General features: G+C 36.1%; 2 protein-coding genes across 2 annotated transcripts in view; both read left to right on the top strand.

The window, feature by feature from the left end:
• Positions 1-2,973, top strand: part of LOC111458324 (uncharacterized protein At1g66480-like) — a 4,219-nt gene extending 1,246 nt beyond the window's left edge. Inside the window, exon 2 of the mRNA XM_023100899.1 lies at positions 2,671-2,973. Coding sequence (XP_022956667.1) covers positions 2,671-2,736 — 66 coding nt within the window. The 3' untranslated portion in view covers positions 2,737-2,973. The remainder of the gene's footprint in view (positions 1-2,670) is intronic.
• Positions 2,974-5,457: 2,484 nt separating this feature from the next.
• LOC111458296 (U-box domain-containing protein 2-like) lies at positions 5,458-8,476 on the top strand. Its single transcript, XM_023100852.1, has 2 exons — positions 5,458-5,844; positions 7,346-8,476. Exons 1-2 carry the CDS (start codon positions 5,525-5,527, stop codon positions 8,199-8,201), a joined length of 1,176 nt encoding a protein of 391 aa, XP_022956620.1. The 5' UTR covers positions 5,458-5,524; the 3' UTR covers positions 8,202-8,476.
• Positions 8,477-11,310: the final 2,834 nt, after the last annotated feature.

Genomic DNA, 11,310 nt, shown 5'->3' with positions numbered 1-11,310 from the left:
AAAAAAAAAAAAAAAAAAAAAAAAGCATTTTAGCTAACTAGAAAATGAACAACCCAACAAACTCTGCGTTTAATTGTTGGAGTCTTTAACAACCGAAAATTTATTAAATTTTATTAAAATATATTTTAAAATGTATTAAAAAATAAAAAATGATTGATTATTTTGAAAGGCAACAAATTTGAATAGGTAAATTTGATTTTCTTCTTCAATTTGACTTTGCCCAATGGGTATACGACGGTGAATACCTTTTTAAAATATTTAAATAAAAAAATCTTAATTTTAAACATTTTATTTGGTCAAAGTTATTTTGTTTTTAGATTTGGTAAATGTTTTTAAAATTTATTCAATTTAAAAAAATAAGATTTGAAATGAATTTGTAAAACATAGGAAACGAACATTAATGTATTTTGATAAATAATCTTATCCTTTTTATAAAAAAATTGAAGAAAAACAATTTTGTATTTATTTAGACCAGATTTCAAGATATTCGATTATCTTATTCTATTAATATTTATATATAAAATTTAAGGTTTGATTAACAAGACATTAGGGAACATAATATTTGGATGTAGACACTACGTCAGGTTTAGATAAGCAATAAGAAAAGTAGACTCTTATTGGACAAGTTTGCCCTTTTGGACTTATCTATAATTATGATATGTGATGAGGATTTATGGATTTTATATTACTTTCTTAATTTAAATTATTAAGGACCTATTGAAAGATAGTGGAAGTTAGATAGAAAGATAGACAGTGATACAACTAGAAAAGTACCTATTAGGTGGAGGACCCAAAATTGACTTTTCCATAACCAAAGGGGACTAATCTTTAATTAAATGATTATTAGGTCCAAAGTGAGTGAAAATTAGGTTTTTGGTCTCATTATTCTAATATATTTCCACCTTAATGAAGTATTTATTTCAATTATCGGATGGAAAATTGTGAGCATCAAGTAAAAGATCGAGTAAAAGGTTGAGTGAATGAATCTAGTCTAGAGGGAAGACATGGATAGATAGCTTTCCTTCTCGGGCTTCCTCTCAAGGTTTTTAAAACGGGTTTGCTAGAGAGAGATTTCCACACTTTTGTAGAAAATGCTTTGTTCCTCTCTCCAACCGATGTGGGATCTCACAATCCACCCCTTTCGAGGCCTAGCGTCCTCTCTAGTATACCGCTTGGTGTCGGACTCTGATACCATTTGTAACGTTTTAAACCCACCACTAGTAGATATTGTTCTTTTTGGGTTTTCTCTTAAGGTTTTTAAAACGCCTCTTGTTAGGGAGAGATTTCTACACCCTTATAAAGAATACTTTGTTTCCTTCTCCAACCGATGTGGGGTCTTACAATACACCCCCTTAGGGGCCCAGTGTCCTCACTGGCACTCGTTCCTCTCTCCAATCGACCTCCCTTTTGGGGCTAGCATCCTCGCTGGCACTTGTTCCTCTCTCCAATCGATGTAGGATCTCACAATCCACCCCTCTTCGGGGCCTACCCACCCGGTATCTTACTCTAATATCATTCGTAACACCCTAAGCCCACCATTAGCTGATATTGTCCTTTCTAGGCTTTTCCTTTCGAGCTGGTTTTCAAAAATATGTCTATTAGAGAGAGGTTTCCACTTATTCGTTCTCCTCTCCAATTGACGTAAGATATCACACTAAGGTCAACATATTTAAAATTGATATTAGGTTGGATTGAAATTAATGAAATATATAGGTGATGATGGAAGTTTTTAGTTGATTGTTAGGAAATAAATGTAGGCATAAATAATAGACAACCATTCATGTCTTATGGATTTGTTTATGCAGTTTTATATGAATATGAATACAATTTTTATTTTGTAGGAGAATTTATTGATTGAAAAATGAAAGTTGGTAGTTGAATATATGAATGAATAAATAAATACATATTATATTTATAGAAAACAACTTAAAATCAGTGGCTAAAGGCCCACTGATTGAAAATTGGAAAGAAAAAAAATGGTAGTTTCAGAAGTGGAGAGGGCACAGACAGATTGGTAGGTTATCAACTACGTCGGCAAGAAAATACAAAATTTGAATCAAATAAATTGATCATTTCATTTTGAATGTTCAGACTTCAAGTTGTTTTTTAGAACTTTTGTTTTTATTTAGATCAATAATGAAGTTTGATTAGTTGCATATGGAAAATGAGACTGAATAAAACAATTAATCACGGTTAATATTTGTACCGGTCTTTCTATATCAATGATATCCCCCACCTAATTTTCTCGTTTCTTATATCTTAATTCTCGAACTTTTTGTCTGTTCATATCTATTAGATCATTCAACTTTCTCGAACTTTTTGTCTGTTCATATCTATTCAATAAATCTTTAAATCTTTGTTTTTGCCTATTAGATACCCAATTGAAAGTTTAGGGTCCTGCATAAATTAGTTTTATGTCTAATAGATTCATTAGTTCTTACAACAGTTCAATCCCTCCACTACTAGTAGATATGTCCACTTTGACCTGTTACATATCGTCGTCAACCTCTTGGTTTTAAATCGTGAGGCTAATGACGATACGTAACGAGCCAAAACCGATAATATCAACTAAAAGTAGAAGGTTAGTGGTAGAGATTTGAAGTTGGAGGAATTTGTTCGTATGAGTTGTATAGTGTTTGATTGAATGTTAACTTGAAATGAAATATACAGAAACGGGTGAGTTTCTTAGCGATGGATGAAGGAGAAATTGGTTTAGCTGTAGCACCCAATCACTAGCACACCCAAAGTTTTGGATTAAGAGAAGAAGATGAAGATGAAGATGAAGATGAAGCAGAGCATGTGGCAAGTAAATGTATGTGTTGTTTTTAGAGCTTCCTTCATTCTCTTACATCAAAAAAAGAGTACAAATTTGAGAAACTCAGAGTCTGCTCAGATTAGGGATGTTAATTACTATAATATATATATATATATATATATAGATTTGTATATAAAATGAATTATATCTGTTTGATTTGTGTGCGGGATCACATCTCTATTATCAAATTTGGTAATAGCATCATAACGGGTTATCTACTCCTTAACTCGGGATTCTTGTGGTTTCGAATAATCCAGCTACAGGAGAACTAGGAACGGAGAGTTTTCTCCCCGTTCCCCCTTTTTCGCCTGCCTCAAATCTCTCTGAGTAGGAATCAAACCTACGACCAATCGGTTAACCGCCGATAGTTCTACCACTGAACTACTGACAAACAATGGTATATTAGGTCTCAGAGAATTTAATTTCCGTTCTCTAACCCATGACCAGTATGAACTCGAGGTTTCCTTTGTAATTCCCAGAATTTTTTCGTTGTGGCTTCATTCCATGTCTCATTTGATAGAAAACCATAAAATGGGTCACTAAATATGGGTTGACTATCTAGCATCGGAATTTGTTGTATATTTTTGTTATTAAAAAGAAAAGAGGCGTTGACAATTTGTAAATATTAATTAAGATGGAATCTTATTATGACCATGTTGGCATCAATGGATTCTTTTACTAATATGCTCTCTCTTCTTACCTCAAATTGCATGGTGGTTCCAAGAATCTCATTTAATTTCTTATTAATATATTTAAAAAAATAAATAATGTGTAGTTGACCTATTTAAATGCGTCAAATATTACTAATAAATTTATTAATATATTGGTTAAATTATAAATTTTATTCTTACAAATTGGAATTTAAGTATCCTGGTTTTAAAAAATAGTTTGAAAGTTTTATCAAAGCATAAAAATAAAATTTTAATTTCTTAGGACAATCCATTAAACTTTTCTTTTAAAATAAAAAAAAATCCATGTCCTAGATATTCTGTAGAACGACCCATCATTTTGTTCAAGAAATTTTTTTGGGGTTTCTTAGATTTCATTGCTCGAGAAGTGTGTTCTCAAATTATCCTTAGATTTGTTGGATGATGGAAGTCCCACATCGACTAATTTAGGGTGTGATCATGGGTTTATAAGTGAGGAATACTATCTCCATTGGAATGAGGCCCTTTGGGGAAGTCCAAAGCAAAGCCATGAGAGGTTATGCTCAAAGTGGACAATATCATACCATTGTAGAGAGTCGTGTTCGTCTAACAAGATTAACCCATTCTATCTTACAGTCACGTAAAGTTGTAAATTTTTATGAAGTTTTAATTGAATTAAGGTAGAATTTAGATTGTCTTTTTACGATAGTGGTTACTCAAATTCCCAGAATCGAGTAGCATGAGTCCTTTCGAATCGAGTAGCATGAGTCCTTTCGAGCGTTTGCACGTTGAAATGGATATGAGAAAAAACGGTACGAGTTTGTGATTGGGTATTGAAATTTGAATAAAGGGAGGAGGTGCGTATGGGACAAGTAAACACTTTAATTTATGGTATTAATTTCTTTGAATGAAAGCAACAATCCCATATTAATCCCACCTTAACTACTTATCAATTCCTTGCTTCATCAAACAACTAATTCGTTGACAATTCGAACGTTTCAAGAAAGGATCAAGATTCAAAGTTTATAGGTTTATTAAAAACGCTTTAACTATAATTTTAAAAACGTGAAAAATACCTTTATATAAAATGCTTTGTTTGTCTCTCCAACCAACGTGGAATCTCACAATCCACCTATCTTAGGGCTCAGCGTCCTCACTGGCATACTGCTCGGTGTCTGGCTTTGATACCATTTGTAATCAGCCCAAGTCCACCGCTAATAGATATGGTTCATTTTAGCCCGTTACATATCGTCATCAACTTCACAGTTTTAAAACGCGTCTACTATGAAGAGAGTCTAGCTCTACCTCGACCAGTGACTGACTCTAATACCATTTATAACAGCTCAAACCCACCCCTAAGAGAAATTGTCCGATTTGGTTTATTACGTGTTGTCGTCAGCCTCACAGTTTCAAAAACACATCTGGCAGGGAGAAGTTTCCACGCTCTTGTAAAGAATGTTCTTTTGTTACATCCAAAAATCCATACGAGGTATTAAATATATATATATATATATATATAATTCAAAGTTTCAAAAAAAATTTTAAAGGTGTATCTGTATCTCCGTTAGCCTCACAATTTTAAATTATGTCTATTATGAATAAATTTTCACACCCATTATAAAGAATGCTTTGTTTTTGGATGACGTAAGATCTTACAATCCACTTGTCTTAAGGGCCCAGCGTTCGTCCTTGTTGACACACCGCATGGTGTTTAACTCTGATATCATTTGTAACAACTCAAGCTCACCACTAATAGATACAGTATGTTTTTAGCTGATTACATTTTGATACTATCGTCAAGATGGGGAAATCATACTAATATCATAAATATTACGATATTGCCCCGGCCCTCAAAAAATACATTTGAGAAAAACATATAGTTTTCCATTTAAAAAAAAAAATTAAAAAATTAATTAATTAATAATATTTAGGGTGTTTATAACTGTTGCTTAAAGCCACGCTCTTACCTTTATCTTCCTCTTAAATTTCACTTCCATTTCTCTCCTTCTCTCTCACCTCTCCACTCTCTCTCTCTCTCTTCAATTTTCAATTCTTCTTCCTCATGGATTATTATTGTACCTCTCCCGCCACCAGCTACCCCCACCACCACCGTCACCGGTCTACCGACACCGCCACCGCCACTCTGTCTCCTGAGGTCGCCGTCCACAAGGCGCTCCTGCTCGTCCAATCCGACTCCCCCGATTCCAAGTTCCAAGGCGCCTGCGAAATTCGCCGCCTCACCAAAACTTCCCAAAGCTGCCGCCGCCATCTCTCTGAATCAATCCCTCATCTCGTCTCCATGCTCCACCGTCCTCACTCCCCTGAGTCTCACCTTGAAGCTGCTCTCCTCGCTCTTCTCAACCTCGCCGTCAAAGACGAGAAGTAAATTCCTCTTAGATCTGTTTGCCTTCCTTGTGCCCTGATATCTGTTTCTTCTTTTGATGCTTTCTGGAATTTTTGATTAACTTGTTTCCTTCCTTCTGTTTATTTTAATTAATTGATTAATTGGATTAGTTAACGCTTTCCGAATTTTTTATGAACTCTGCGATTGTCTTTAGAGACTTTCTTCTTTATTCCTTTCTCTCCCTTTGTGCTTTATTATTTTTTTTTTTTTTACTTTTCTATGTCTTACGTGTTTGGCCAGTGAGGATATGCGAACGAAAATCTAATAAGAAATTTGAATAAATTTGTTCGTTGGCCAATTGGATGGCAATATCTTTCTTGGATGCCTTTAACAGAACGATTATGTTTTTAATTCATAAAGAATTTGCGAGTTTATGTTTTTAATTCTTTGTCATGTTGAGCTTCGTTTGTTGTTTTCTTTGGCTTTTGTTGCTGGAGGCTTCCCCTCCTCCCTTTTTTTAGTGTGGTTGGCATGCCACGCGGTAGTTGGGGTCTTTGATTACCCAAATTTGGCTACCTTAGAAATAAAATATGTGTTTCTTTTGTCTGTTTTGTTTTTCAAATAGAATTCCCCAGATATTTTCTTTGATGTGGGATGATGTTGATCTGTTTCCATGAGATTCTATATTGGTTAGGGAGAAGAACGAAACACTCTTTATTAGGGTGTAGAAACCTCTCCCTAGCAGACATGTTTTAAAAACTTTGAGGGAAAGCCCCGAGGACGATATCGGCTAGCGGTGGGTTCAGCGGTGGGTTTGTGTTTGAAGACATAGAAGTTGAAGGGTTTTGTAGGAAAGATGATGAACAGATGGCTTTAGTCTTTCTAAATGGAAATTCGTTTTATTTTCCTCTTAAAACTGGTTTGATTCTCTGTCATTACTGGTTTAGCTCGCTTGTCTATTACAAGTTCCTCCCTTCCCCATTGAATCATTCTTGCTATCTAAATTCAGTGGCCGACATGTCACACACTAACCAAACATACGCAAGAGTCTATGTCGGCAGTGGCAGCTCCTCTGTCACATGTGTCTGAATAAGCACATATGTGGATTTTGTCTGGTAAACGTGACATATTAAGCTCGCCCCTGTGTTGAGGATTGTTGAGAGAGGAGTCCCACATTGGCTAAGTAAGGAATACATCTCCATTGGTATGAGACCTTTTGGGAAACCAAAAGCAAAGCCACGTGATCTTATGCTTAAAGTGGACAATATCATACCATTGTGGAGAGTCACCCTGTTCTTTCTTTCTTCCTCATACATGACTTTCACATGGTCACGGTCACGTGCCCTGTCTTGTATCTTCTAGCACATGGGATTTATCAGTGGCTTTGAATTCCTAACAACAATCATGTTATGATGCCTACTTCTTTTAGTTTGTTGCTGATAGGTATCTGGTAATTGGTTCTATGTGTTGTGGTGACTAGTAGTACCAAACTAAGAGGCTGCTTCCTTCATATATTGATTTCTTGCATTATTCCTACAGGAATAAGATCAAGATTGTGGAAGCTGGTGCCTTGGGACCAATAATTGGTTTCTTTCAATCAGAGAGTTTGATCTTACAGGAGAATGCAACTGCATCCTTGCTTACTCTATCTGCTTCTACTGTCAATAAGCCATTAATAAGTGCTGCTGGTGCAATTCCCCTTCTAGTAGAGATTCTTAGATGTGGAAGCCCACAAGCAAAGGCAGATGCTGTAATGGCGCTTTCCAATCTTTCGACGCTTCCATGTAATCTTAGCATCATTCTCGATTCGAAGCCGATCCCTTCAATAGTTAGTCTGCTGAAAACTTGTAAAAAATCTTCAAAAACAGCAGAGAAGTGCTGCTCACTGATTGAATCCTTAGTTGGTTTTGATGAAGGTAGAATAGCTTTGACATCTGAAGAAGGTGGAGTTCTTGCAGTTGTTGAAGTGCTTGAGAATGGCTCGCTTCAAAGTCGTGATCACGCTGTCGGTGCACTATTGACGATGTGTGAGAGCGACCGGTGTAAATACAGAGAGCCTATCTTAGGAGAAGGAGTTATCCCTGGCCTTCTTGAACTCACTGTCCAAGGAACACCCAAATCTCAGTCAAAGGCTAAAACACTATTGAGACTATTAAGGGACTCTCCGTATCCACGATCCGAGCTTCAACCTGACACGATTGAGAACATTGTTTGCAACATCATCTCTCAGATAGATGGAGACGACGATCAATCGAGTAAAGCGAAGAAGATGCTGGCAGAGATGGTGCAAGTAAGTATGGAGCAGAGTTTGAGGCATTTACAACGAAGGGCTCTGGTATGCACGCCTACTGATATGCCTATTAATACTTGCACCTCTGAAGTTTCTTCTAAGTAACAAAATTTGTTGTTATCATGGAGTTTGTAAGATAAAACTTTGGTAGTTGTTACTTTTAGAAAACAGGAAATGAAAATAAGATTTAGGAAAGCAAGCCAGTCCAGGCAGGTTGTGTGAGTGTCGGGAGACTGGTAAATGTCAATAAAACTGGGAATTGGATCCGTATGAGGTTGAGATCATAGTTCTTTTCTTCTTCTTCTTGCTTGTTCTGTAAAGAAACTGTTGTATTACAGTATAGAAATAGTGAAGTTTAGAAGTGTTCATTTTCCTTCTGATCTTGAATTGCCCATCTTCTTTTTCGAAGAATTCTCGAAAGATAATTGTTGTGAGATCCCACGTAGGGGAATGAAACATTCTTTATAAGGGTGTAACAATCTCTCCTTAGTAGACACGTTTTAAAACCCTCGAGGGGAAGCCTGGAAGGGAAAGTCCAAAGAAAACAATATCTACTAGCGGTTAGCTTGGATTGTTACAAATGGTATCAGAGCCAGACACCAGATGATGTGTCAGTGAGGAGGTTGAATTCTAAAGGGTGTTTAGAGGATGCTGGGCTCCAAAGGGGGTGAATTAAGGGGTCATACATCGATTGGAGAGAGGAACAAGTGCCAGCGAGAACGCTGGGCTCTGAAGGGGATGGATCAATGTGCCAGCGAGGAGGTTGAACCCTGGAGGGGAGTGGACACGGACCCCGAAGGAGGGGTGGATTGTGGGACCCCACATTGGTTGGAGAGAGGAACAAAGGATTTTTTATAAGGGTGTGAGAACCTTTCCTAACATTTTAAAAATCTTGAGGGGAAGTCCAAAAGGACAATATCTGTTAGGTGGGGTTACAATAATTGTGTAACTCAAGGATATTAAATTCTAAGTAGGTGATCATCACTACTTTTTGAAGGCCATTTCTTTGGAATAGCATGCCAACTCGAGCATAGTTTAGATAGTTGTTAGAAATCGATATCTTTGCTTATGATTGTCGTGTAAGTTTATATGAATTATTAGTAGAGCTGTAGCTCCATGTGCATGCTTAGCATAAAGCCTGAGTACTCAATGATCACAAAGCAAAAGAAAGCAAATGAAGAAAGAAGGAAAAAGGAAATTGAGAATATGTACTTTCCTTGAGTTACAAGTGATTTTAGTGCAACACTCTTGCCTTGGATCCCTTTTCTATCCAAATCTTATTGGAAGGAAAAGGAAAGAAATGGATCTCGATCGTCTATTATATGCATACACGTCTCAAAAGCAAAAGTTGCATCACATTTTTAACCTCATTGACTTAAAAGCCAAAATGATTGATGAACGAACACGTAGTTATTGAATGATTCTGATGTAAACCATTTAAGAGAAATATGAAGCAATTATCAGTTTTCAAATGATATATTTAGTAATTTCTTTCACGAGCATAAACCGTGATTATTTCTAGTTGTTTCCTTTTAGAACGAGGTAAGAACACTAGAACAAAGAGGGTGTTGAAGAATATTCTCATCCTTAGATAGAGAGCAAAGTTATATCGAATATGGATTGAAAAGTGGACCAAGAATTCCCGAGAGAAGGGATGAAAGAAGAAATGCCAAAACTTAAACATGTTACCTATTATAAAAATTACTTTAATTAGGAGAATCTATTAAAGAACCTAGTAAAAGTTGGTAAAGTAACGTTGTTAAGGTATATATCAACGATCATGTGATGCGTAAGTAAATGAGCAATACGAGAGTGGTCTGGATGATATGAAATAATGGTCAAGAAAGGTTTAAGAGAATTAACCGTCACTATCTATACTAATCGGGATACCTTTTCTTTTTTTTGTGATTCAAACATAGAAACTTCAAAATTAAACATACTTGTATCGGTGAACTCCTATGGAAAAAAAAAAAAAAAAAAAACATGTTAAAAGAGCACGTATTAGATTGTGAAGATAATTGTACAACTTAAGCCCATTGTTAGCGGAAGTTGTCCACTTTGGCCTGTTACGTATCGTCGTCAGCCTCACAGTTTTAAAACACGTCTACTAGAGGGAGGTTTCCACACCCTTATAAGGAATGTTTCGTTCCTGTTTCCAACCGACGTGGAATCTCTCAATCCATCCTCCATTGGAGAACCAACACTGCGCACCACCCAGGGTTTGGATCTAATACCATTTGTAACAGCCGAAGCCCACCGCTAACTGATATTGTCCGTTTTGGCGCGTTACATATCGGCATTAGCCTCACGATTTTATAACGCGATTGTTACTGAAAGGTTTCCACACCCTGAAAAAGAATGTTTTGTTATAAAGGAAGGGATAGTTTAAAGTTGTCTACTTTTGGTGAGTGATTACAAGACAACCAAACCAAACCAAACCAATCATTGCATCAATTCTCTTCCCCATCAAGCAATGTTTTCCCTTCTCATTTAATAAAACTATTTACTTTATTTTATTTTATTTTATTTAAATTTTTCTATTCAAAAACTTAAATAAGAAGTTAATTCATCTAAGTTCATAGATTTTCTTTTTCAAAAAAATTATTTTTTTAAAAAAATAATAATAAATTCAAAAGCTAGTGCAAGAGAGAAGTCGAGAAAAAGGAGCGAAGCTGCTCGACTCATAGGGAGAGAGGTGCTCACCTTTTTCTTTTTTCGTATCTTTCTGGGTGAGCCAGAGAAAGAAAGGACGAGGGGGCAGTTTATGCATGGTACTTCTTGATCGTGTCTCTAAGAGATAGTTGAATGAGCGATTTATGAATGTTGTCGAATTGGACGAACCAATAACCCGAACACAAGAATTACATGGTTAGAAAGAAAATTTCCCATTTGTCTCTCTTATGGCCGCTCATGGACCTAGATCAAATACTTTCTTATAACCATTGGGCCTCGACCAATATTTTGGTCGGCCCAATATTGAAGTAATTACAAATCTATATCATATTCATATACATATTGATCGTAGCTTAAGCTTACCGCTAGCAGATATTGTTCGCTTTAGTCAGTTACGTTTCGTCGTTAGCCTTACAATTATCAAACGTGTCTACTAGGGAGACATTTTCACACTCTTATAAGAACTGCTTCCTTCCTTCTCCAATAAATGTGAGTATTTCATTATCCACTCCGCTTGATGTCTGGATCTGATACCATTTGT

The sequence above is a fragment of the Cucurbita moschata genome, unplaced genomic scaffold (genome assembly GCF_002738365.1).
Source record: "Cucurbita moschata cultivar Rifu unplaced genomic scaffold, Cmos_1.0 Cmo_Scf00002, whole genome shotgun sequence".
Classification (NCBI taxonomy): domain Eukaryota; kingdom Viridiplantae; phylum Streptophyta; class Magnoliopsida; order Cucurbitales; family Cucurbitaceae; genus Cucurbita; species Cucurbita moschata.
This window is presented reverse-complemented; position numbering and strand designations above follow the sequence as displayed.